Raw genomic sequence first — 27,995 nt, 5'->3', positions numbered from 1 at the left:
AAACTACCCAACAGTATATACTAGTAGGCTACAGCTGGAATGATTAATCAATAAATCTTTTAGTTGATTGACAGAAAATGTATTTATTTATTTATTAATTGGCAACTATTTTGGTAATCGCTTAAATAATTTTTCATGCTGATTTTTCTTTTAATAAGTTTAATAAGTAAATTTATTTTAAATAATGTTGAGGTTTGGACTGTTGGTTGGACAAAACAAACATTGTGAAGGTGTCACTCTGGGAGTAATTGTGATGGCATTTCTCACTTTTTCCGATTTTTTACAAATCAATCAGTTACTTAGGAAAAGTAATTAGCAGATGAATCCATAATGAAAATAATAATTTCTTAGTCAAACAGTTATAATGAACCAACCACCTACCAACTACAACAGTAAATGCATAAGTAATGATAATAATTACGTTATTGATATAATATATGATAGTATAACAGTCACAGGGGACATTTTTTCTGCATTTAATACTTTTACTTTTAATACTTTTTCCTGATTATACTTACATACTGTTACTTAAGTAACGTTTTTGTTGAAGTACTTTTACTTGTAACAGAGTGTTTTTACAGTGTGGTGCTTGTACTTTTACGTGAGTAAAGGATCTGAATACTTCCTCCACCACAGGTCAGATGAATGTGTAAGTAGGGAGTTGATTGTTAACAGATTAGCAAATCCAACAGAGCAGGTTTGTGTTTTATTTGGGTTTGTTTTGCAGTCTTTCTCCACAGTGGCCAATAGTCACTCAATTCACCTTTCCCCACATACAAAACGTGATATAATTCAAAAACATAAAATTATGAATGCTTGAATTGTAACAAAAATTGGACAAAGACGTTTTTCCATTTATAATTTGTTTGGTCATCATCATCCACATGGGTTCTGTGCAGCTGGAGGCCCAGGCTAGCTCGCTTAAAAAAAATTGTATGCATACATTTAAAGAAGTATCTATTATAAAGTCCCACCTTTAGGCAGAAAGCTTTTAGCAGTTTAATTGTATAAAAGAGGGATTATTGCAGTACTACTTTGGAATTTTGTAGCAGCTCTCAGTTCCCAGGGAGGGTTTCTTCCTCTGGTCAGGTGACAACATGCGTATTATCATTTTTAATGAGGTCAGAGCATCTGCTGCTGCTGTAGGTCAGGACAACCAGCAGTGAGGGTCTTCCCCAGCCACCTGCCAAACAGCCGTCTGTGAGCTCTGACTGGGACCTGTCCTGCCAGCGGGTCACTCCTGGACAGTCTTGGGTCAGTTAATCAAGTTTCAGCGGAACACACAGGAATCGGTTACGGTTACAAGGTAGTAAATAAATTAAAGATGCCCACAAAAAAGAAAAAAACAAGACAGAGCACCGAGGAAGAAACCAAAGATGTAGATGACGAGGACTCAGAGGATCAGGAACCAAAGCCCAAGAAGAAAAGTAAGCAGGTGAGGGAGTCAGAGGATGCTGGAAGATCGAAGAAGAAGAAGCTTAAAGACAGCGATGAAGAAGGATACAACTCTGACGCATCAGGGCCGGATGTGAGGAGCACCAAGAAAAAGGGCAGAGATAAAGAAAAGGTCAAGAAAAAGAAGAAGAAGAAGAAAGCCAAAGAGGAGAGCGAGGATGAGTTGAGCAGTGACTCACAGAATACTGATAATGAAGATAACAACAATGATTCCAAGAGTAAAAAGAGAGGAGATAAACTCCCTGATGTGATTGAGACCACTAAGAAAGGATCAAAGAAGTCCTCGGTCAAAGATAAGATGGGGGCAAAGGATAAAAAATCCAAAAAGAACTCTGAGAAAGAGGAAGAATCTGCAGCTGGGGAGGAAGAGGAAGGGAAAAAGAAAAAGAAAGAAAAGAAGAAGAAGGGTTCGGTGAGGGGAGATAGTGATGAAGACACCAAGAAGACAAAAGGAAAGAAGAAGAAGGTTGAAAATTACGTTGAAATCTATGAGAATGAGCTTCGCACCTACGAGCCAGAAACAATGGAGAACTACGAAGACGAGTATCACAAAAAGAAAGGTAATGGAAAATGTATATCTCAACCTGTAAAATGTACGAAAGGTAAGCTGTGGAATTAAAATACTCTATATACAGAGAGCATGTTGTTATGACATTAATTCAAGGACAATTTGATGTAAGTTCTATTTGAGAAAAGACATCTGATACTCGGGAGAGGTGAGTCCTTGATTGCAATTAGGGATTTATGAGTGGCCCCAGCAGTAATGGGCCAATGCCTTGCTTTTGATGTTCATGGTAACATTACACTGAGTGAAGTGCCAATCATGTATCGTCAGTATGTTATCTTCAACCTACAGCTATATGACTCCTGTCACTCACTTATCTTTACACATGGTGGTTTCACATCCTGATTAGAGGCCTCACAGTCCTCTAAAGTTGTTTTGACTCTCACTGTTAAATGTAAAAATCTCAATGTAAGTCCATGCATAATATGTATCTAATCTCTACACACAGAAACACACTGACCACATGCACTCCTTATACTAACCCTAAATTAACCTGTAAATGTCAGCCCTGTCCCAAATCCTTCATCACAGTAGAATCATGACAATTCAAACTAAACATTTTGTAATACATTTTTAATGTAATTATGAACTATGAACACATATTTTCTCCTTCATTTTTGCAAAATCCCTCTATGATTAGTTATGTTATTAGTTATTAGTTAGGGGGGCAGCTGTAGCTCAGTGGGTGTGGTGGTCGTCCTTTAACCGCAAGGTTGGTGGTTCGATCTCCAACTCCTATTGTCTAAATGTTGAAGTGTCCTTGAGCGAGACACTGAACTCCAACTTGCTCCCCTTGCCCTTTACAGCAGCTCACTGCATCCTAAGTATGGATTAAATGCACGACGCTAATAAAAAAAGCACCAAAAAAAGTTTGATTTTTAATGTAAGAGAGAATTCATTACTTTTTCAAAATATATATATTTTTAAAACCGTGTTTCACTCTTTACTTTCTATTGTGGAAAAATCCAAACTGACAGAAATTTGCCATTCAAAGTCCATTATTAAAAATATCTCTACCCTTTCAGGGTACATTCAGAGGGTCATAGTGTTTGCGATTACGCAAGAAAAAAGTATTTTAGTTCATTTGATTTAGAAATAATAGTAGAATTTGATGGTCAATTTGAGTCAAAATAAAAGTTGTTTTTTTATGTTGAGTTTGTTTAGTTTCATATCAGTAATAACATGCACAAAAGACAAAAACGTTCATTTCTACTGCCTCCAAACCATGAAAAAATTCCCATTATACCAGCTCTTACTGTACTTTTTATTGTGCAGGGCCTTCACTGGGCAAAGTACTTCCTAACAAAATGCTTTTTCTGAGGAGATTTTAAAAATCTAATTCTAATAAGGATAGAAGTACTAAAACACATGTAGACACACAGATTATAGCTGTTTACTGTATATATGTTTACTACTGTATCCCACTATCCTGCCCACACACCCCCAACACACTTTCTCCTGCTTTGTTTATACTGTGCATCTGCTTTCTAAAACTCACCTCCATTGTTATTATTTCCCTTAACACTCCAGTATACGAGGTGGTGACCATCACTGGCGATGAGAGAGGAGCAGGCACTGACGCCAACGTGTTTGTCACTCTGTTCGGGGAATATGGCATCACTCCCAAAGTTCACTTGGCTAGCAAGTAAGTCCTCTGATGAGTGGAATTTAAATGCAAGGTCATCTGTACTATTTAGGACAAAAGTAAAGAGTTTGGTCAAATAAAGAACAAAGATTTAATTTGTATTTATCATACTGCTCTAGCCAGAGGCCTCAGTAATAATCTCAGCCAGTTAGACCCCATATTTGATTGAGTTGGTTCTTGTGCTTGAACTAAAAAGTGTTTTTTTTTCTCCACTAACAGCACAGAAAAGAGGTATTTATTTCTTAATGCAGTGGTGGTGGTTGTGAAAGAATGGACGGAATGTGTGCTGTGATTTTGGTGTTAAAATTGCAATCGGTTTGCATGACATGATTTGCTGCATGATTTTCCCAAACATTTGCCAGGCTTTTATGTTTCATTGTGAATATGTGCATGTGGAATATTTTGTTATTTTCCTAGATTTACTCAACACTTTACTGTTTGATTCTTTTGCATTTATTTTGTAATTAAGAGTTTGATGAGAGAAAAGATGCTGATATTCGTTTTTTGTATTTCAGGAGTCGCACGGCATTCGAAAGGGCCAAAACTGATGTGTTCAGGATTAGAACTCACAATGTTGGACCTTTGAAAAAGATACGGTACGTTAGACTCACTCAAGACATCTCATCCCTGATCCAGTCTGTTTTTCAGTATAGCACAGATCAGGTATGAATAGCTTTTAGTTGGACCTAAACCAAACACTGCTGGCCTTTGTTTCGTCCCCGGAATTTGTTTGCAAGAAGAATGAGACTTAGGTGTCCGGATGTTATTCTTCTGTTGCTTTAGGATTGAGCATGACAACACCGGTATGAGCGCCAACTGGTTCCTGGACAGAGTGGTGGTGACGGATGTGATCAGGCCTCACCTGAGGTTCTACTTTGCTTGTAACAACTGGTTCAGTAAGGTGGAGGGAGACTGCCTCTTTATCAGAGACCTGCTGGGTACTATGGACCCCATGGATATTCCCAAATGTATGTATACACAGATATGAGTATAAGTATATGTGTCATACTCAGTGCCTGAAATGGGCAGGTACTCACCAGTACTGAATACTGGCACTTCTGATTTTTGGCCACATGAGTACCCTTACTTCTTATTGCGTACCACCAACTCCTGGTGAGTCTAGGTGCGCACCCCTAAACACCCGCGTAACCGCATCTCTGACTGTGTGTAAACACATAGCTCGCTTAATGCTGAGAAAACTGCTGAAAATGCCTTTGGTATTCCTTGTCACCATCCAATTGAATATGTAGGCCATTAGGTCATATTTTAAGTTGGTTTTGTTGTAGCATGTATGCAATATTATATTTGTGTACAATTTGATTTGTATCAATAGCTACGTAAAAAGTTTTTATTAACCAAAAATACATTTATGTACAAATAGTGAAAATGTATGTTATGTGTAGGCCTAATGTATGTAATGAAAGGCATATAAAAATAGATTTGCAGTGTGATATATTACCAAGATATACAGTACGTAGAAATATAAATATTTTCAAGACACATACAATGATTTTGTCATGCAACTGATAATTAAGGGTACTGACATCTTTGTTGGTCCAATTCAGGCGCTGGTAACATTTTATAATCAGAGTATTATATAAAAAATGTATTATGTTTTTTAGAAAGCGTCCCTATTTCCTCCGGTGATTAATTAAGTGAACTAGCCTGAACGGGGATAATAAAAAACAGCAATTAAAATCTTTTTTATATTTATTCACACAGTGGTTGCTTGTGGTTGACATACTATTTTGATGTTTTTGTATAAAGTCTGGTTTTAAGTTGTTTTTTTAAAGCTTTTGGTCTTAATTTTCCAGACAATAAGTATATAGTGAGTGTTTTCACTGCGGATATAAAAGGCAGTGGAACAGATGCAGATGTCTTCATCAATATCTTTGGGGAGTTTGGAGATACAGGTAAATTACAGCACAACAGGTAACTCGTGTGTGTGCTCATATTATGAACTTTCTCCCAAAGTGAATACCAACTTAAATGCAGTTGATTCTTTTCCAGTTACATTGAAATAGAATTTATCTGATATAATTTACAATTTTTTTTGTTGTTTAAGGTGAAAGGCGACTTGACAACGACAAAAATAACTTTGAAAAGGGCACTGAAGACAAGTTCACTATGGAGGCACCAAACTTGGGCAAAGTGAGGAAGATCACCATTGGCCATAATAATAGAGGTTCTTCAGCAGGATGGTTTGTGGACAAGGTAAGAAATAGCCAGCTGTTGTTTACAAGACTGTTTCTTTTGTAAGCAAGAAACTAATAAAATGCATGACATTAAGGCTTCATCGATTCTAAAGACAGATAACTAAAGAATAACACTTTCATTTGTGACATGCGTAACTTTTTTTTACAGAAAATCTTAGAGTCGTACTGTACCCCACTCTGCTCAGTTCTGCCTCTGCAGAGGTACTTAAGACATGTGATCCTCTTATTTCCTCTCAGTTTTCCCATCTGAGTCCGGTGTCCATGCTCCTCCAACACATACAGTGTGTGCAACTGAGAGGAGTTCATTCAAACACACACACACACTCACACACACACACACACACACACACACACACACGGGACACACATGTCGTCATTCTACCCTCTGTGTAAAGGGAAACCATGACCCTTTATGGGATTACCTTACAGCCAACAGACAGATGAGTCGGTAGATTTATTGGTGACTGCAGCACAGACTGATACCAAAGATCAACCGTGACAACAGTGATTAATTATATTCTATTTGCATTGCACATGTGCTGCCGTCAAAGTTCACATGGATTTGGGAGTAAATATCGTCTTTTAGCTAAATTATTTAAGCTTGTTCGGCTCCTCATTCCTGCTAAAACATGTTTAAACCTATATACCGTATGGTGTGTTAGTAAATTATTTAAGTTTCTTAGGGCACTTTCCGAAGGCATAGTCCGTTTGGCTAATCCAAATCAGAGTGAAATTGATACTTTTGAGTCGTTTTCTATTTAGTCTGGTTCGGTTTCACAATGCAAAAATTAAAGCGGACCAAATAAAAATAAAAAAATTTGCTGTACGAATTTATCTTTTTCGACTCGAGAGCTGCAACTTTCTTGCATGTAATCGCGGACTTTAAAATTTTGCTGTCAACGTTTTTTCACTTTGACTCGGCACGGATCTGTGTGCATGAATCCCTTCTTCTCCAGTTTATCTCTAATTACTTCAAAAATGTCACTATTTTTGTGGACTTTCTTTAGCATGTTCTGTATGTTCTCTTCCCAGATGTCACGCAAACATCAGACTTCTGCAGAAGTCTAGGTCATGTCCCACTCATGTTAACCTGTTGTTTACCTGTGTCCATCTCAACAAATGCCCGCACAGGCAGCCTGCATTTTTGTTCACTTGGAAACTGTCCGAGACCACCTCTCGCAAACGGTCTCAGACCGGTTGTTTTGGTTCGCACCAGAGTACGATTACTGCGTTCACTACTGTCCAAAATGAACCGCAAAAGAGTTTGATTAAAACAGACTAAATGTTGGCTTGAAGCGCCCTTAGACTCTGCAAAGGCTTACAGGACACAAAGGAAAAACACAGCGAGCGAGACACATTTTAATTAGTTTATACAGTACAAACATGCATTAGCTGCAAATATACAATCATACATTTAAATTCAGAGTCAAAGACAAATCCTCAATCAAATTATGTCAGTAATATAGCAATATAATATTAATTATATTATGTAGATAATCCAATATATCATTTCAACCAACCTGTTGCATCTTCTGTCTTCCTTTACCCTTTTACAGTAACTTTGTCAAAGTGTTCAAAATGTTCAAAAAGAAAATTGTGTTGCTTTACTGCCTTGCTTTACTTACTTTTCATAACATTATGTTCAACAGACCTCAATCACATGTTGGCTGACTATATTCAGATTTTCTTATTTTTCCTTTTTATACAGGTGGTTTTGGATGACATGGGAAACAAAATAGTTTATGAATTTCCAGTTGGTCGTTGGTTTGCCATCGATGAGGATGATGGGAAGATCCAGAGAGACTTTCTGGTGGGTGGGAACCAGCCCACAGGTGAGAAATATGTTTATGAGCCTGGAAAAAATGCCTTACATACACTTCATGTCAGTGAAAACAATCATGGCAAGGATGAAAATTAACTTAACATTTAACCCTCTAAATGATTTGCCTCATTTTGGAATAATTATCCACTTGCCTGGTCTGAAAATACTGCATAAAGGATTGTAAGACAAAAACATTTCTACTGCCAAGGAACAAATCTTTTGCTGTTTATCTTGTTCAGTCCAAAAAGAAAAATGTGTTTTGTTTTCTGGCCCACTGTGTAACCATTAAATCTGGGGTCAGACTATCAATGTTAGGATCTGGTTCCTGCTCAGCTCCTTAGGGAGTACGGGTGCCGTGAACCACAGTGACCCGCTGGCAGATCCTCTGATAGCCCGACATGTAACTGTACCCACCAGGTATTGTGTACAACGTCCAGATTGTGACAGGAAACATCCGAGGTGCCGGGACCAACTCCAAAATCCACATCGTGATGCAGGGCTCGAAAGGCATGAAGAACAGTGGCAAGGTGATGAGAAGATAACGTAGATACAGATTAGACAACTTGTACTTCATTTAAAAATAATTGCTGCAGCAGTTAGTTTTCATTTGTATGAAACAGAGTTGATAAGACTTTTAAGTTAATGTTGTAATGTTTGCTCTAGTGGTAACCCAGTTTGTGTTTTGCTTCGGTGGCATTTTTGTTGCTTAATGGTCATCGATCGCTTTAGTGTTTTTGCACTGCACTACCCAAGACTATTGTATTCAGACCACTATGAATGTGATTAAATCTGATTAAGTCTGTCTTACGGTGGATGAACAACCCTTTCCTTTAACTTTTCTTCAATGTATTTGTATCTAGGTGTTTTTGGAGGGAGGAAAGTTTGAGCGGGCCCTGACAGACATTTTCAATGTTGAGATTGCGGCACTCCTCAGTCCCCTCAGCAGAGTCACCATCGGACACGACAACGACGGAGTCAGTGCTGGGTGGTATTGCGAGAAGGTACATAGAACATGAAAACACATGCAAACACCACAATCTGGCAATTTACTGTGAGTTTATTCAGCTGAATCAATTATTATTATTTTTTTCGCAGGTGGTGGTGTACTGTCCGTTCACAGGGACAGAGCAGACCTTCCCGTGCAGTAAATGGCTGGATGAGAAGGAGGGAGATGGGCTGATAGAGAGAGAGCTCTATGAGATGGTCTCACTCAGGCAGAAGAGACAGAAGAGTAAGTTGAATGTCAGTAATTATGGCCAATCTGCAGCAGTAAATGCTGTCATTTTATTTCCTGAAACACTGAGCAAACATATTCAAAGCTCCATTCAAAGCTCCAACATATGTATCAGACATTTGCATAATGACTCAGCAGGCAGTCCATCTTCATTCTACTTTGTAATTTTAATGAGTTGTTTTTCCTATTGCTTGTGGAATGAAGTCCTTTTAAAGAAAGGTAAATGGTGAGTGCACTTTTTCTGGACTATACTTGTTTTTTTCTGGTCCACGACAGCAGAATAGGTGCATTAGCTTAATTCTTTTCCGTCCACACAAATCTATTCCTTTACTGCCTCATATTTATATTCATTCATAATTCACAAGCAAGAATGGCATTTCAGGGGCTCCACTGAAGTGTTGAGGAGTAGAAGTAGTCAAACTGGCAACTAGAGATGTTACGATACCATTTTTTCCTTCTCGATTCCGATACCTGAACATGCAGTATCAGCCGATACCGAGTACCGATCCGATACCAATGTGATTAAATATATATATATATGTTATTATTTAACACCTGTTTACTCCAGGGCAACAGCAGCAAAGTGAAGGCTACTGTTTTGGAGCGGCGAAGAAGAACTGATTTCCAGTTAAACAAGTTCATTATTTTCTGGGTTGATAAATGATGCTATCGGATCGGTGCATAGAATGGCGTACTCGCCGATACCAAATTTTGGGTAGTATCAGACGCATATCCGATATTGGTATCGTATAGGAACAACTCTACTGGCAACCCTCTTGTCACAAACTACTTCTGTAAACTCAAAGCTGCTGCTGGCCCCAAATGTGTAAAAAAAGTAGGCAACAATTTTTGGCATAACTGGGCAAAAATTGCATAATAACCTCTCAGCATATTGTAATTAAAGTGTTCTGAGAGAAAACTAGACTTCTGCACCTCCTCATCGATCTGTTTTCAGGCTTTAAAATATCTAGCCCGTGACGGAAGACTTTGACCAATCACAGGTCATTTCAGAGAGAGAACGTTCCTATTGGCTGTGCTCCGACCATGTGAGCGGTGCTTGGTATATCCTTGAGAACTTAACATGGCTGCCGGGTCACAAACTTTCTCATCTTACAGCTAAACAGTACACTACAAGATGTTTCTGAAAACATTTGAGACGAGGCATTGCAGTAACAGAATATTGATTCATATTTGATCAGCGCTGCTTAGTTTGACCATTTGGTCGGAGTTAGAGAGTGATTGACTCGTGGCTCTCATAGACGGCAGCTGGACGGCAGACTCCAGATCAGCTCTGACTGGTTGTTTTCCTCCGGTCTGTGAATCTTGCAGATGCCATTAGGAGCACCGGAAGACACTGGAGGACACAGAGGCACATGATTTTTTTCAGATTACCTGTCTCATGTGCTACTGTCAGGATATAGTGACCGTTTTATAAAAATAACTTTTTTTAATCATATTTGCTCCAATTCTACCCACTACAGCTTTCATAAACTGATTTCATTTGGTTTTCCTCAGAGCATCCCTGGTCCTTGTGGATCTGGACGTCAGATCTGCCCGGTGCAGGAACCGATGCAGATATCTCCTTCCAGGTGTACGGAGAGAAGGGCAAGAGCGATGAGACCCGACTTGACAACAAAACAGACAATTTTGAACAGGGACAAGTGGACAGGTTTATGGTAAATTAATAACACATACATTAATATCAGCAATCAGATAATGAGGCTTCGTAGGAAACTTTTTATCTTGATGTGAACCTACAGGTTGAGCTGCCTGATTTGGGGAAATTGACCAAACTCCGTCTCTGGCATGAGAAAAGAAATCCTTTTGCAGGATGGCATCTCAGTAAGGTGAGGAAATGTAATATCTAATAATTGTACAATCTTGCATTTGTCATATCAGTTGAATTCACTCAGTTTGTAATTCACTCCCATACATCCAACTAATATTGCTATGCCTAAATGTGCACAGTTGTAGGCATGCTAGTTAACATGAAAACGAGGATAATAAGACAGTTTATTATCCTCAGTTTATCACCGACACGTAGAGACATTAACAGACTATCTCAGGTTTAAATATTTCATTCAAACACAAGGCAGATATAGAATATGTGCATAAAATTGGCATGTGGCAAACAATGTTTTTAGGTGTTTTTTAAGATAATTCAGAGGATTGTTCAGTTTTAAGTGTTCAGTGTTAAACCCTTGAATGAAATGATAATCCAGACACCCCCTCACATATCAGAGCATTGTATTTTTCCAATTAGGCAACTGTGATGAAGACATTAACAAAGGAGAAGTATAGGTTTCCATGTGAGCGCTGGCTGGACACAAATGAAGATGATAACGAGGTTGTGAGGGAGCTTACTGCCACAGGAGACCTCATCGCTGAGCCGCTGCCCCGTGTGTATATGCACCTGTATTCACCCCTGAGCAACAGAAATCTGCTTTGCCACATACAAAGAAGAATTTAAATGTAATTGAATTATGTTATCCTGTTCTGTAGTGGTCAAATACAGAGTGACTGTTTGCACGGGGACTGTCGGCGGCAGCGGCACAGATGCGTCTGTTTTTCTAATCTGATCGGAGACAATGGGGACAGCGGAAATCGGGAGCTGGTCAACTGCAAAAACAACGTCAACAAGTTTGAGAAAGGAAACGTGGGTACATTCAGTACATCATTGTTAGACATAGAGCTTAGTGAAATATCAGGAAGGAAAACTTCTTTCTTTTTCCTCTCCTTCATATGCTTCTTAGTTTTTTGCTTTTGTCTGTTTTCAAAATCAAATGACAAACCTCGACCACTCAACAAGCATTAAACTTATTCATTTCTCTTACACACATTAGTGCAAATCACTAATCTGTGTACTCTTAATTAATCCAATTATCTGTACCTGTAGCATGCTGCTTACTTGGGGGGATATGTTTCTCACTGATTATGGACTTCACCCAAACAATCAGGCATTAACCCCTGATGGAGTCTGCCCAACCTACAGTATCTTCAATCAAAACAGTATACGTATAAACTAGACTCTCCTGATGGGAATACTGTTATATACTCTATATAACCTCTTGCTGTGTCCGAAATTGCGAAATATGCACTACATACTCAATTTGTGTACTATCATTCAAAATACTTTTGTGTGAATAAACAGTAGTATGTATGTTTTTGGACACACTGAGCAGTAACTACCATGTAGCCTTCTTGCCGATTGGAGAAGTGTAACCATGGTAACTTGTGTCAACCTCATGTGACCAAACGATAATTGTGAGATTCATAAAGACTGAACTAATTTAAAAATTATATTACAACTACCAAAGTGAAATCTTATACTTACACTTAAATTGAAGCATTATAGATGTTACAGAGCTGTCCGCCATCACTTTCTGTTATGAACCTTGTCATCACTGCCGCATTGCATTGTGGGATAGGTAGGCCAGCGTAGGGTCCAGTGTTGCATAATACTGCAATTTACGTACTATTGGTTTTATACTAAAGTTTCAGACATACTAAAAAATGTCATATGCCGTTTAATGTACTAAATTGCATGTTAGTATGGAATGTCGGACACAACCTATCTATAGCACAAATACTGCAAACACATTTTGAATAATTACAATGTCATATCTGCTGATTAAAAAATATGCTATGATATCAGTAAATAGGTCTTCACCACATATTCCTCTGTTGACATATAAAAAGGCCTCTAAATGTAATGTTACTTACTGTAATTTATTATTTTTTTGTCCTTTCATTAGATGAGTTTATAAATCGAGGCAGTAGCCATCGGGAAGATTCGCAGGGTGAGGATTGGACACGATGGCAAAGGTGGAGGCTGCGGCTGGTTCCTCGATAAAGTGATTGTAAGAGAGGAGGGAGAGGCTGAGGCCCACGCTGTGGAGTTCCCGTGCAACAGGTGCATTACTCTCATTTGTGAATACAGAGAAAACATGCTAAACAGTTGTTTCAACCACAGGGTGTGCGTGTGTAATAGATGAGAGTTTGTTCATCGAATGTGGCGTGCAGGTGGCTGGACCGCAACGAGGATGACGGACAGATTGTCAGAGAGCTGGTGCCATTCTCAGATGGACAGCGTCTTTACAGTAAGTTAGAGGAATCTTGAATTTGATTCTAACATTTAAACTTAAACCCCTCCTGATGCTATTGTTTGTGTCTCTGTGTGTGTCAGACGTTGACTATCACGTCGCGATAAAGACAGGTAGCATCCCCGGGAGCAGCTCAGACTCCAACGTGTTCGTCAAGCTCTACGGCGAGAAAGGCGACACCAGTACGATGATGCTGGTGGTCTCTTCCAACAACCTGGGGAACTACTTTGAGACGGGTCGCATTGACATCTTCACTGTGGAAACTTTTGATATTGACAGGTGACACAGTGGAGGCAAAAACATTGGATTTGATATTGATATTACTATGAGAAGCTTTAGAAATAATTTATTGAAGGCACACAGTCAAAGGTTTTGGGGTCCTGTCCATTGTGGGGTTGCTAATGCAAACAATATGTGCTGTCAAGGTGGATGAACCGCATGATGAATAACGTTATTTACATTCAAGCAATTATATTACATAAGTTATATTACAGAAGATTACCATCCCTAGTGGTCTCGATAGGATCTTAACGTTGTACTCTGCATTTGTAGCCTTCTTTCCTAGATACGGATTAGTAGCATATTGATCATTTGACTGGGTCTAAGCATGAGGCTACATTTGTTAAAGAGATGAAGAATTGTAGAAAAATCTATAAAAGCTTTTTTATTATATAGTATTTTATATGCATGTCTTCGTGTGACTCCTCTGTAAATGTGTGTAATCTTTTTTATTTATCGACTTTAAACAGTGTCATCCATTTAATCGTATTTCCAGATCAACCGTCTGATGATTGGTCACACCAACGAAGGCATGCGTGCCGGCTGGTTCTTGGACAGTGTTCAGCTCATGGTTCCAGTCCATGGAAAGCAATACATGTTCCCCAGTCACCGCTGGCTGGACAGGAATGAGGCTGACGGCAAGACAGAGGTGGAGATCTATCCCAGCGAGATCCTGGACATGGAACAGCGTAGGCAACATTCACACAACCTCACACCATTAGAAGAAACTATATATATATTCATGCTGACATGGTGACATTCTTTGTAATTGGTCCCCTATCTCAAGACTAATTCCGTAGTTTCCTAATCCTTTAGTAAATCACATTAAGACTGCATTTAAAATACTGTCAGTGAGTCACAATAGGGTTTTCCGACTGAGAGGAACAGCCGACTGGGGAGTTCCCAGGAGAACTACATACCTTCAAGGGCTTTTTTCTGTTTGCATTCGCATCGCCAATAGGAACGCTGAAGTGACATAGGCTGGCTGGTGCCACACGCACACATCTCCAGCTGGGAGATTGGCGAGGGCTAGTTTGCTTCGTTTCACAAGCTCTCTTAGCTTTTTTAGTAATATAAGAATAAATAAACATCTCTACTCTACTTTACTCTGTTATATGCCACAGTCATATAAACTCAAGCAAAACAGCCGTCACGAAAGTACCGTTTGCGATTTCATTTCGAATCGACTATCGTTCTTTGACACAGTGGGTGTGCTTTCGTTCTTCGGGACTTCACTGTCGGTCCATTTGTCCTTCTTTTCTTCCATTTATTTCGTTACAAGCTATTGTCTGTCTTTTTTGTTGTCTGTTGATTACACGACTAACGGGTTTTTAAAGATGGTGGTTGCCGGTACTGTATTGGCTCATGTGTTTGACCAATTACTGTACACTTCCATCACTCATGTCATGTCACTCACGACTCCTCTTGTGCTGAGAGAGTACCTACTCTGAAATAGGAGCTAAAAAAGTCCCTCAAAACAGCGTTCTAATAACTATGATAATTCCTAGTTCTTGCGGTGCGGACACACTTAAAAAGGGGGGTTCTTAGAACTAAGTACTTAGAACTATGAAAAAGTTCCTCCTGTCTGAAAACGCCCATTTACTTAAGGAATATTGCCAAAATTTGTGCTGACCATTCGTCAATGTGTATTTTCCAGTGATTAACTATGAGGTAACAGTAATAACTGGAGATGTGATGTTTGCTGGCACCAACGCCAGAGTGTTCATCCAGATCTACGGGGACAAGGGGAAGACAGAGGTCATCAGACTCGAAAGCAGATCCAACAACTACGAGCGAAACGCCACAGAAATATTCAAGGTATCAGAGTTTGGATTTCGTGCTTTCTGTGGCTCCAAAATGCATCTCAGTAGTTAAATCTGAATGCCAAAGAAAAATGTTAATGTTACATTTTGAGTTGAAACATTGCAACTGTTCCTCAGATAGCGGCCAAAGATGTGGGGAAGGTCTTCAAGATCCGCATTGGTCATGATGGCACAGGGATCGGATCTGGCTGGTTCCTGGAGACGGTGGATGTCAAACATCTAATCATGGCCTTGGTGCCCAAGGAGAAGAAAAAGGAGGACAAGAAAAAGAAGAAGAAAAAGAAGAAAGATGAGGAAGATGAGGACGAGGAGGGAGGAGAAGAGATGCAGGAAGTAGTGCTGACTTACCATTTCCCCTGTTCTCGCTGGCTGGCCGGAGGAGAGGAGGACAGCGAGCTGGTGTTGGAGCTGCTGCCTGAGGATGCAGAGGAGCTGGAAAGTAAGAATTAAGTATAACAACCCTGTATACGGCACAATGGAAAACCAGAACTACATTTTCTTTTTCTAATATTTGAAACATACAGTAATTACTAACCCCAAAATAGTTTGAATAAATACCACCCACAGCTCAGGGGAGCTGGTATTTATGCACAGATGAATTCAGGAGGGATGGATAACTCATATACAACTGAATTCAATGTTGCATTTTATTCACACATGTTTATATCTTGTACTTGGGGTTGATGTTGTAGACATGCATGGTTTGATTTGACACAGTTTCCTGGCCGACATATGCGACAGGTTAAAGAGGTGTTAGTAATTCATCCCTTGTATTGTCTGACAGTCAACACCTATGAAGTGTGCGTCTTCACTGGTGACACGCAGGGAGCGGGGACCGACGCCAACGTCTTCATTAATATTTATGGGGAAAACGGAGACACCGGAGAGCGCTATCTGAAGAACTCTGACAACCTCAACAAATTTGAGCGGGGGCAGGTATGATGTGTTAAACAAAGAGAGGGACTCTACTTTTTAAATCAGCTAAAGATAAAAGGAAGGAATACAATGAATTACATTTTTAAAAATGAATTATTGTACACAGAAAAAATGCTGAGAAAAATGTTGCACTATGTTTCATAAAAAAGGAAAAACACCTTATGTATATTAGGCTGGCTCACATTTTTCCAATTATTCTTTCATTTACTTATAGAAATACATAAATCAGGAGCATAAAAAAGCAACAAGCCATGGAGTAATTTCCCGTCTGACAAGTGTAGAAATGTTTGTTTGTGCCTGGATCTCAAATATAAAAACATATTTAATGGGGGTTTTACAATTTGACCCCTTTTCCTGGAAGTGTATCCTGCTGAAAATTAACTATCGGAGAGACAAAGACTCAAGCACTTCCACGCAACATGAGCCTTGCACTGAGGTGTGGTAGGATTACAAGCTCTCCTGCAGGCAAGCCAGCTGTGACTGAGAGGAACTGTGAGGAGTCCTCTGTGTCATTGAACCTGTCCTACTTTTACTCATTACTTAATCCAAACCTGTGAATTATTCATCTCTACATTACACCTGGCTCTGTAGGAACACACACCTTGTGTCACAGATCAAAAGCAACAATAGTCGTTTGTCATTCAAACGACCACAGATACTGTATTTACTGTACAGTAAGCAAGAAAATTCTGATTAAATTAATCAATCACTGAAATTACAATACTGTTACTACAATTCTGAAAGATGTATTTGGATGTCATAAAGGGTCATTGTGTAACATTTAAGGGGATATAATGGCAGAAATGGAATATGGTATTGATAAGTATGGTTTTTTTTGTGTATAATCGCCTGGAAATAAGAATCGTTGTGTTTTCGTAATGATCCGTTTATATCTCCATACGGAGCGGGTCCACTTCATGGAAACGGTCGCCATGTTTCCCAGTAGCCAAGAAGGGACAAACCAAACACTGTTTCTAGATAGGGACATTCACGTTTTCAAGTCGGCCATTGAGTTCTCCTGCACCCTTGGCACACAGGAGAAGTTTCAGTTGGTTGCAATCTCCAACCTCATCGTTAGAAGCCGGCAAATCCTGCACACTGCACCTTTAATATACAAAGTTGAGATTGAATGTTCATTCTTGTTCATGGAAACAATAAATCAATCTGCTGATGAAATATCATAAATATTGTCTGTAGTGTAGAGTGTCCCCATCACCATGTGATCGCAACATTCCCAGTTTGATTCTAGCTGGGGTCATGTGTTACATTCAGCCTTGTACTTTCCTTGAGTATTTCCCTTTTATGATAATTTATACTTATATTTTGCTGCATTTTTGAGGGAACTACTGTAGTTTTTACTCCACTACATGTATTTGATAGCTATAGTTACCAGTTATTTTGCAGATTCATATTTTTACTTACACTAATGCAATCCAATACATGCTGCCATAAAGTCTGAAGCCTATAATGTTTACTTTTTGTTGACACTGTCAAAGAGGTTTTAATTCATTGATGTTTTAACACTGAGGTCATAGTTAGTGGTGTTGCTATACTCATGGATGTATAACGAGAACTGGATACAGCGTTAGAGGCAGGCTCCTGTTCATTCCTATGAAAGCTGTTCAGTGGCGCATGAAGCAAAAAGCAGGTGCAGTAGTGTTTACTTTAACTCCACCTCCCAGCCCTCGGTCCAGCCTCGGTCTGGGTCTCATTCACATGAACGGAGGAGGGGAAATGACTCGGCTATTAGTGCATTTTACAACTTTTAGGACGTAATGATTTATATAAGGGATATTCAAGTGTTCATACTGGGAAGTTGATTTACCTAATTTACAGACATCTCTTTCCCAATGTAAGTATGAGAAAAAGTATTTTTGGGCCCAATGGCATCAGGTGATGGACACAGAAGTTGTAATTCCACCGTTTGGCCACTATGTAAAATTTGTTTCAACGCCCGGCGCTCTTCATGGGGACTTTGTTGAACTGGACTGCATCATTTTCAGATGTGTTTCTAATATTCTGCCCCCTAAGAAACGATAAGACACGCACATCCAGTGTCCGATAGGATGGGTGCAGGATCAAAGAAATATCTAGCAGAATTAAAAAAAGATAAATCTGCACATCAAGTAGCTCCTTTAAGAAGGATTTTTATTCCTGTGTAACATTTCGAGCACCAGACTCTAAAACCTTTTCTGACGGGAGCTACTTGTTGTGCAGATCTATCTGTTTTAATTATAATATTCTGACAAAAAAAATAGAAACACCTCTCAATATAGTGTAATCCAGTATGTCACCACATTTAACTATGATCTCAGTAATAAACATATAATTGTATTTACATATTTCTGACAATGTTGAATAGTAACTCCGGTTGCTGTATTTTGCAGGAGGATGTTTTCATCGTGACAGCTGCTGATCTGGGTCCTCTGAAGAAGCTACGAATCCGTCATGACAACACTGACTCTTATTCGTCTTGGTACCTGGATCGTGTTGAGATAGTAGACACAAAGGATGACACGACGTAGGTGAAACCAACATACAGTTTGCATGGATTTTGTTCAGTTTTTCAATTATCAAGAGGAAAGATCTCACTGTACAGTAATATTTCATGTATGTCAGGGCTCCAGACTAACTTTTCCTGCTACCAACTTTCTCATTTGGTCGCTTTATTATGAGTATATGAATACAGTGAATTAAACCACCCAACAATATAAAAAATGAATAGAATTCGCTCTATTGCAGCCAGCTACAACATTGAAATGCATCTTACATATTACTGCATCAATAATAATAATAATATAATATAATATCTAATAATGTAACAACTAAAGAGTCCATTTGGCTGCATAGTGAGTACTTTTACTTTTATACTTCAAGTGTACTTTCTTGATTATATACTTTCATACTTATATGTTGGAGTTTTACTTGTAACAGAGTATTTTTTTTAATTAGTACTTTTACTTAGGTAAAAGATCATAGTACTTCTTCCACTACTGGTGTTAATCAGTGACACTGGTTCAGTGGGTCTCTCCCTGCCTGCACTTTCATCATCAGTGGCGAATGAGTCTGAACCTCTCATTGTCTCTATCTCAACACCAGCCGCCTCCTCTCTCTCCTCTCTCTCCTCTCTCTCTGCTTTTTAAAATAATCAGCTATAGACTGCTTCATTTTTGGAACACAGTAACAGCTAAATGGATCGTTACGTAAAGTTTTCCGCCGCTACGTGCACCGTTACGTACACGTGTATGGCGGTTAAATAGTCTTAAACCACGCACATAAAAACCGGGTGCATGCACGTGATGCAAGCACTCAAGAGTGAGCGGAGAAGCATCTTTGCGCAGGTGCATCTCTGCTCTGTATACAAATGTGGCCCTGCGAGCAGCAGGGATGGAATAGACAGTGGCTGATGTCTCCATCTCATGCACACGCATGAATGCGACCACGTGAAATTTTAACTCGCACGCTCTCAAAAAGTTATCGTATATGCGACCATTTTGGTTGCAGTCTAGAGCCTTGTCTGTATGTACTGTATACAACTGATAGTGATGTACAGTAATAAACTGTTGTTAGTGCTGATCAAAGGTATTTCTTCTTCGACAGGTACTATTTCCCTTGTACCCGCTGGCTGGCAGTGGATGAGGACGATGGACAGATAGCAAGAGAGCTGGTTCCTGTAGACGAGGCATTCATGAAGAAGGATGAGGATGAGGAGGGAACAGGCGCCACTCTGGGACTCGAGCAGAAATGTAACACACTTTCAAAGCTGGCTCATGTCTTAGTAGAGGGACGAGATAAAAGGGAGGCCTGCTCAAGTATTTATCTGAGTGCTGGTGAAACATGCAGGTGTAGACGAGAGCAAAGAGGGACTCATGCATTAGTGTGAAGATGAAAAGGATTAAGTTACTTACTTGTTAAATATGATCTTTCAGCCATGTCCACTACATATACTCTCAAAGTAAAAACCGGAGAGAAGGAGTATGCTGGAACTGATTCCAACGTCTATGCCATCCTTTTTGGTGAAAATGACGACACAGGTACGATAGCTCACCAACCTGGCGTTGTTGTGGTGGCCTCATGCTGTATGTTATGTTAAATTAAAAAACATTTTGATGTCACTCACAGGAATCATCAACCTGAAGGCTTGTAAGAACTATAAGAATAAGTTTGAACACGGGATGGTCAATGAGTTCACTGTGGAGGCGGTGGATTTGGGCGAGCTGGAAAAGCTTCGAATTGGCCACGACAACTCAGGTGGGGAAAGAAAAGGCTCTACAGATCAAAAATAAGCAGTACACTATATGAAACGGAATAACGCGACTGTTTTCTCTCAATCAGGGGGTTCATCTGGTTGGTTCTTGGACTGGGTCGAGGTTGACGCCGCCTCACAGGGTCAGAGACTACGCTTCCCATGTGGCCGCTGGTTGGATCCAGGAGAAGATGATGGGGCACTTGTGAGGGATCTTTATCCTGCTGATTTACAGACTGAACTCTACATGCCATGTGAGTGAACAGCTGTGGAAGAAGTACTCAAATCCATTAGCGAAAGTAGCAATGCGCTGATTGAGAAAGTGCTTTATGCAAAGTTTTGCTCATGAAAGTGTGGAAGCATTAGCAGTAAAACGTATTTAAAGCACTCTATCTGAAGAAGAGAGCTTTGACTCTTTAGTAAGTGTTATAATGTCGCTGTTGTTGCCTGCCTTTTAAACGTAGTACTAGGCTTCTTGACTTACACATGAAGGAGTCCAAATCACAACGCTGCAGTCGTAGATACTAGAGTTTTATTTTTATTTCTATTTTTAACAAAAACAACCTTGCAGATTATACTGTGAGGTCAAAGACTGTACCAATGTCACGCTCTACAGTACACACTCAACAACTACTACAATAAGGGGTGGGCAATATTGCCAAAATCTTCTATAACTTTATATGTCATTTTATATCACTTTACGGTATATATCACGGTTCAGTAATTGTTCTGTAAATTCAGTTAAAAGTTTTAAAATAAGCATACCGTACTTTATCACATTTCATTATATTTTCTTTTAGACTCAAAACAGTTAAACTAAACTTCTTTCAAAATGGAAGCTTTAAGGTTCCTGAGAACAATAATTTCAAGTGTTACAGGTGTTAAGGTTAACAGGTCTGGCTTCAGTAAGTGATATAAAAATCACACAAATTTATATTTTAGAGTATAGCAAAAGAAAAAAAGACATCACTTTTTTGCTCATCTTTCATTTGAAAAAGCAGACAAAACCCTGTCAAAATAAACTACGATGTGCAAATGTCTGGTTAATCATGTAACCAGAGTTTTTCCTCATCTTGGGTTAGTTGGGATGCTTCCTCCTGCTCTACTTGATTCTCCTCTTCTCCTACTCCTTGTCTGCCCAAATCACGTTACCTTGCCAGGCAGCTGGATTATATCATGAGATTACATGATGATTGCAAAATCACGCGAGAATAGCTACCGCTGTGGAAACGGTATTGCCAAATCTCTACCGGTGGACACATTTCTACCATCGCACGATATATACCGTCCTATAGCCCAACCCTAACTACAATCTTCATGCTTGCTCCAGTAAACTCCACTTCCTTCTACAGCAGGTGATTATCATCATCTAATTAACTGTAATAAATCCAAAAATCACAAAAAAATTCAATAAGTATCTTGACAAATATAAACTTAACAATTAACACAAAAATGACTCTAACCCCTAATTGCTTCTTATATAGCAATTACCAATTATCTTATTACATTAGATCATAATGTAACTAAAGCCATCAAATAAAAACAAGAAAATGTATCAACAACATGTGAAATATTTCTCGCTTTACAAAATGTAAATGCCCATAGTGCCAATATACCATCCTCCATATCAGTGCTACAGAGCTCCTGAAGTACTCAAAATATGATATATATTTTCATCTTGTTTACTTTAGATATTAACTTGTGCTCACAAATTATTATCATGGGCCTACATACTGTATATTGTGTTGTGCATACAAGACTTGGCAAAACAAATTTTAAATTCGGGACTTTGTGGGTTCTGTAAAGTGCCAAAACTGTACTTAAGTTCTCAAGTAACTGTAGTTTGTGACTTTTCGACTCTCTAAGTCTAAGCATGTCAATCATATTGTTAAATTGTATATTTATATCTTCTACTTGTGTCAACCAATCAAAGCTCTCACCTTCTCCTCAGTTGTGCCTTATGAGATAAAGATATACACCAGCGATGTGTTCGGAGCGGGAACAGACGCTGATGTGTTCATAGTCTTGTACGGACAGAAGGGAGTGTGCACGCAGCAGAAACACCTGTGTGTCAACAAGAGAGAGAGACGTCTTTACTTTGAGAGGGGAGCTGAGGACATGTTTATTGTGGAGGTGAGTTTGTGGATTTGGACCGTACATCCTTTAAGACTGCGGCTTCAGCTCTGTAAACACTGTGTTGTCTCTTTCCCAGCTGGAGGATGTCGGTGAGGTTATAGAGAAAATCAGAATAGGACACGACAACAAGGGCACCAACCCAGGATGGCACCTCGACAGAGTGGAGATCAGACGACAGCTCAGGAAAGGAAAGGTAGTAAAAATTCACTTGAGATTACACTTGCATAGATAAGCGCATCATTAACGGTTTCCTTGTCTGTGCCTCATTAAATTATTAACAGATTAATAATTTAACACCTTTTGGCTCACACATCTCTCGCAGTCAGATATACTTTCTTTCAGTCTCAGGCAGACACAGCCGGGCCCAGTTTGGGGATTTGTTTCTTTTTTTTTCAATGGCAGGGTTCAGAGACGACCATATTCCCATGTGAGTGCTGGCTGGCCAAGTCTGAAGATGATGGGGAGACGGTGAGGGAGCTGGTCCCCTCGGACATCATCACAGAGAAGCTCCTCAGGGATGGGAAGCTGAAAACCACTGAAGTTGAGGTGGAGGACGCTTTGGAAAGTAGGTTAACCCTGATTTCAGTGCTGGAATGTAACTAAGTACATATAATAGAAATACTGTACTCTATCATGCCACTTTATAAATTTACTCCACTTCAGTTCAGAGGAAAATAAACATCTACGATATGATGTAGATTAAACCCCCCTCCAATGTATTTTGGCATTTCTATATTTCATATTTATTTGAGTCATTTCCTGACTAAGTCGATTAGCCACATTGTTTGCCAAAAAATGTTTTGACAAATAACTTAATTTTGTGCTCAAAGTTAAAAAAGAAGGTTGTTGCTTAAACAGGAATATGACGCACAGTATGACTATAGTAGAAGCTGCAAGTCATACGTCATCCTCCAAGCTTACACAGGTGCACTCATGCTTCTTTGCATCAGCCTGTCTGTCTGCCTGTCTTGTCTCTCTATTTAGTTAGCTCACTTAGTTAGGTGTAGTGAGCTAGCCCAACTTGCATTAGCTAAATGAGGGGATTTCATTTTATTTTTGAGTTTCCTCCACCTTAGTTCAGTGTGTTGTTTATTTTCACAAAGGAATTTGTGTGTGCGGTGAACAGGTGCAATCAAAGCAGTGGATTACACAAAATCCCACCGGCAGAATTAGCACAACAATTAACACACTGACTGTCCCTCTCACTCGCTCTCTTCTTCACCGTCTCCTCCTGGAGATGAATTAAAAGAAAGCAGCCGATGCCGCACGCCGGTGTTGTGTCCGGCCACAGCGCACCACACGACAGATCATAGACATGTTGAAATGCAGTTTCGGTACATTTTGGAGGTTTGCCGGCCTCTAACAGGTCCGGACGCCGGGGAGCGCACAACTTTAAACTCAAAAGAAAAGAAGAGAAAAGTCCTGCTAGAAAAATAAACGAATCACAGTGCAGCCTGGTGCAGAACTGCATTTGCAACTGTTGTGCTAATTGTTGTCTCATTTGTGGTCTGATAAATAGTAAATTTATCAAATTCAGTGCCACTGGGTTGAAAAACAATTCAATCTGGTTGCCATGGTAATGAATAACATCTGAATATTAACCACACTCCCATTCTCTGTTTGAGAAAGAACGTTAACCAAAAAAAAGGAAGTAACACTGGCTGGAGGGGGGCTTTAAAATCATTAAAATTAGCTCCACCTAGAGCAACTACACTAGTAAAATATCACAACACATAATATAACACTCACAGGCCTGTTTTTCTGCATAAAGAACATTTTTACTTTTGATACATGTACTTTGAAGTACATGTACGCTAATAAAAGTTACACTCATGGGGATGAACCTACAGAGAAATATCACCTGAATCTGCAGTAGGGCTGAACGATTTTGGAAAAAATATCTAATTGCGATTATTATTCTCACTTTCATTGAAAAAAATATTAAAATGATTATGGTGTGATTGTTGCGGAGATCTGTACCAAACAAAGATGTTTTCTTAAGTCTGTAGAATATGATGTGTAGGACAGATCATCTCTGCAGCACCACAATATTTAATTTGATATGGTATTTTGACACACATATTGCGCCTCCTTCAGTAGGCCATAATTTCAATTAATCTGTAGCTCCCCTTGGTGTTGTGGAGCTTTATAGTGAATATCAGTTAATTGTTTAGCCGAATTAATATACTGCATGAACACTGACATACTGTTTAATTGGAAGCTCAATTCAATAGTCATGTCATTCAATAAGCATGAAAACTTAAGTACACACCAGAAATGTCCAAATCATCTTAATTTTCCATAATTACAAATCTGTGAGCGACCATTGTGTTCATCAACTTAATTGATACTTCTGTTTTTCTTCCCTCACAGCTCACATGTACTCCGTGTCTGTGCGGACAGGTGATATGTACGGAGCAGGAACTGATGCCAACGTTTTTCTCACCATCCACGGAGACCTGGGAGACACAGGAGAGCGCAAACTCGCCAAATCTGAGAACAACAAGAACAAGTTCGAGAGAGGAGAGGTGTGTGAGGAAAGGTGTGAGGCGTGTCAACATCACTGCTGGTGTCTAAAGGTATCAAATGTGTCATATTCTCTTTGCCTTTCAGGTGGACAAATTCAGTATTGAGGCTGTGGACTTGGGCCAAGTGTTTAAGATTCGCATTCGTCACGACAACTCCATGATAGGTGCTGATTGGAACCTGGACCAGGTGGAGGTGTTGGATTTGGACACAGAAGAGGTGTACATGTTCCTGTGTGAGCGCTGGCTGTCGACGAAGAAAGAGGACAAACGCATAGAGAGGACGTTCTTCGTCAAGGTTTGTTACACTTGGGTTATGGTTTATTACTCTGTTCTCTGTATTTTATTTCCTATTAGCTGCTGCTGCAGTAAAATAGGTTATGAGAAGGAAATGAGTAAATTATTTGTCTGTTATGTGTCTGGTTTAGGGGTATGAAGGTGAAAGAAACATTGATCCAAATTCCAAGAAGATGCTTCAAGCTAAACTGGGGCTGGACAGAAACGCCAACAAGAAGAAAAAGAAGAAAAAGGTGGCAGTGGTGGAAGAGGGTCCAAGTAAGGCCACAAGACTATTCTCTGTGTTTCTCAAGATCATGTTGGAGTAGGATGAGAACAATGTGCTTTTGAAAAATGTCTCAGATCATTAACTTGAGAAAAGGAAGCAATACCAGCAGGAAGAATACTCCTAAACCCTGCATGCAAAACGTTCAAAATAAAAGTAAAAACTTTTAGAAATAATTCAAAATGTTAGCTAAGATTTATCAGTTCAAAGCTTTGTGTATAACTTGAAGTAACAAATAGTTCAACAGTTTGGGAAATATACTCATTTGTTTTCTTGCCGAGGGTTATATGAGAAGATCGATACCACTCTCATGTTTGTAAACTAAATATGACGCTATATGTGGTTAGTTTGGCTTAGCATAAAGACTGGAAACAAGGGGAAACAGCTAGTTCAGCTCAGGAAAACAAAACCACCTACAATTAAAAGCTCTCTAATTAACATTATTTTATGTTATGTCTTTTTGTTTTATTTGAAGAAAAAAAAAACTTGTAAAAACAACAATTTGTGTTTTTTTTCAGGATATAATCTTGATATATCTAGGACTATTTCTTGGCAGCAAGTAGTAACTCCCTAAAGTATCTCGCAATGACGACAAGACTTCTGCGTTAGAAGGATTTTTAAAAATGAGATACGTGTTAATTAGTGAGATTTAGAGCTGCTGGTTGGGGGAGACAAAGCCAGGCTAGCTGGTTCCCCTCGTGTCCAGTCCAGGGTTATTATAGTAAACTAAAATTGAGACTAAAATGAAAATAAGCAGTGAAAAATATTTGTATCAAACTGAAACTAAATAAAAACAAATTCCTTTTAAGAAAAACTGAAATTATATTGCCTGGGTAAAAAACAAATACAAATTACGTAAATTAATTCCATTTTTAGTTTTTTAGCTATAATATATCACTACCAAATTTATGTCAACTCCAACTTTCTTGAACCACAGAAACTGAACGGACTTGACATTCCAGGAGATGGTGCTATGCCGCAATTGCTTCACTTAAGTAAAGATAAGCGTGAAGATTAAACATTATGGCCATTCCTACACAGTTCTCCAGCCATTTATTTTGTATATAAATGTAGCTACATACTTCTGAGACATAGCTGGCCCTAACAAAAATAAACTAAAACTAAATATATAAAAACTAAAACTAAACCTTTAAACTAAATTAGCAAACACGCTCTGAAAACTAACTAAAATTAACTTAATTAGATTATTTCCCGAAATGTCAAACTATTAATTTAACTTTAACTATTCCTGTTCTTCCACCAGTCATCCCCTATCACTTCACCTTGTCCACTGGGATGGACCGTGATGCCAGCACTACAGCCAGGGTCTATGTCATCATCATCGGCCCCAACGACATGGAGACGGACCGACTGTGGCTGGACCTGCCGGAGGGAAAGACATTCTTCACAGTTGGCACCATGGAGCACTTTGTCAGTTATGGAACTGACGTAGGGGAGATCAAGCGGGTGGAAGTGAGAATCTAGGACTGTCTCTGTTGCTAAATCTGTGAAACTGTCTACTCTCTGCTGCCTCCTCAAATGCACCGACGTTAAAAATTTAAATAGAGCCATTCTAGCTCAGCAATAATTAATTCTGGCTGTGCCTTCTGGTACCTACATCAAACAAAATCAAACGATATATCAATTCCCAGTTCTACCTTCCCCCTCTTTCTCCCTCTCCTCCCCCTCCTCTTTCCTCCCTCCGTCTCCTCCTCAGCTTGGCCATAACGGTGTCACACCAGAGAGCTGCTGGTTGGTGGATGAGCTGTCGGTTGCCGTGCCAACCAAAGGTATCAAGTACATCTTTCCATGTAAGTGCTGGCTGGCTAAAGACAGGGGAGATGGTCTGACTGCCAGACTGTTCAATGTGCTGGACTCCAGCACGATCAACATCAACCGCAAAGTGAGTCACGGCACCTAAAATATGAAACCTTGGAAAATGTTCAGTTAATACGTTGTATAAAAACAGAGTCTCTTCCTCATCTGTATTATCCATCACTGTGTATTGTAGGTTATTTATTCGGCAACAGTTGTCACAGGTGACACTCAGTATGCAGGGACAGATACCAGCATTTTCCTTACGGTGTACGGAGCTAACGGGAGCACAGAGGAAATGCAGCTGCCCAAAAATGAGGACAGGTCAGTCCTCCAATTACCCCCTGATTGCACTGATCACTTTTCATTAAAGGAGTAGTCCTTGTTTTGGGAAATACACATATTCACTTTCTTGTCGAAACATAAAGCAGCTATCATAGATCATTTATTTAATAACAGTTTCAGTTCATTGTTTAGCTGTCAGGCCCACAACTTTACTGTTTTGGTTTACTTTCACCGCTCTCATAGTGTCGTTTTTGGTCGCAGCCTTGGGTTGCTGTTTTCAGCAACAACAAAAAAACTGAAAATCCACTGCACACTTCCTGCTCATCACCAAACAGCAGTTAGAAAAAA

General features: G+C 39.4%; 1 protein-coding gene across 1 annotated transcript in view; it reads left to right on the top strand.

Moving 5' to 3' along the window:
* The first annotated feature begins 1,107 nt into the window (after positions 1-1,107).
* Positions 1,108-27,995, top strand: part of loxhd1b (lipoxygenase homology PLAT domains 1b) — a 33,267-nt gene continuing 6,379 nt past the window's right edge. Inside the window, 38 exon segments of the mRNA XM_074637440.1 lie at positions 1,108-2,015; positions 3,551-3,665; positions 3,885-3,896; positions 4,181-4,261; positions 4,449-4,633; positions 5,480-5,578; positions 5,731-5,879; positions 7,590-7,713; positions 8,121-8,230; positions 8,564-8,704; positions 8,799-8,934; positions 10,453-10,613; positions 10,698-10,784; positions 11,201-11,336; positions 11,440-11,505; positions 11,508-11,597; positions 12,693-12,703; positions 12,705-12,850; positions 12,961-13,037; positions 13,124-13,316; positions 13,812-14,008; positions 14,977-15,137; positions 15,260-15,581; positions 15,927-16,078; positions 18,466-18,599; positions 19,679-19,824; positions 20,008-20,112; positions 20,201-20,329; positions 20,414-20,578; positions 22,276-22,457; positions 22,537-22,653; positions 22,863-23,025; positions 24,834-24,988; positions 25,074-25,283; positions 25,414-25,540; positions 26,812-27,020; positions 27,265-27,450; positions 27,559-27,686. Coding sequence (XP_074493541.1) covers positions 1,325-2,015; positions 3,551-3,665; positions 3,885-3,896; positions 4,181-4,261; positions 4,449-4,633; positions 5,480-5,578; positions 5,731-5,879; positions 7,590-7,713; positions 8,121-8,230; positions 8,564-8,704; positions 8,799-8,934; positions 10,453-10,613; positions 10,698-10,784; positions 11,201-11,336; positions 11,440-11,505; positions 11,508-11,597; positions 12,693-12,703; positions 12,705-12,850; positions 12,961-13,037; positions 13,124-13,316; positions 13,812-14,008; positions 14,977-15,137; positions 15,260-15,581; positions 15,927-16,078; positions 18,466-18,599; positions 19,679-19,824; positions 20,008-20,112; positions 20,201-20,329; positions 20,414-20,578; positions 22,276-22,457; positions 22,537-22,653; positions 22,863-23,025; positions 24,834-24,988; positions 25,074-25,283; positions 25,414-25,540; positions 26,812-27,020; positions 27,265-27,450; positions 27,559-27,686 — 5,798 coding nt within the window. The 5' untranslated portion in view covers positions 1,108-1,324.

Source organism: Sebastes fasciatus, chromosome 6 (assembly GCF_043250625.1).
Source record: "Sebastes fasciatus isolate fSebFas1 chromosome 6, fSebFas1.pri, whole genome shotgun sequence".
In the NCBI taxonomy this organism is placed as follows: Eukaryota; Metazoa; Chordata; class Actinopteri; order Perciformes; family Sebastidae; genus Sebastes; species Sebastes fasciatus.
This window is presented reverse-complemented; position numbering and strand designations above follow the sequence as displayed.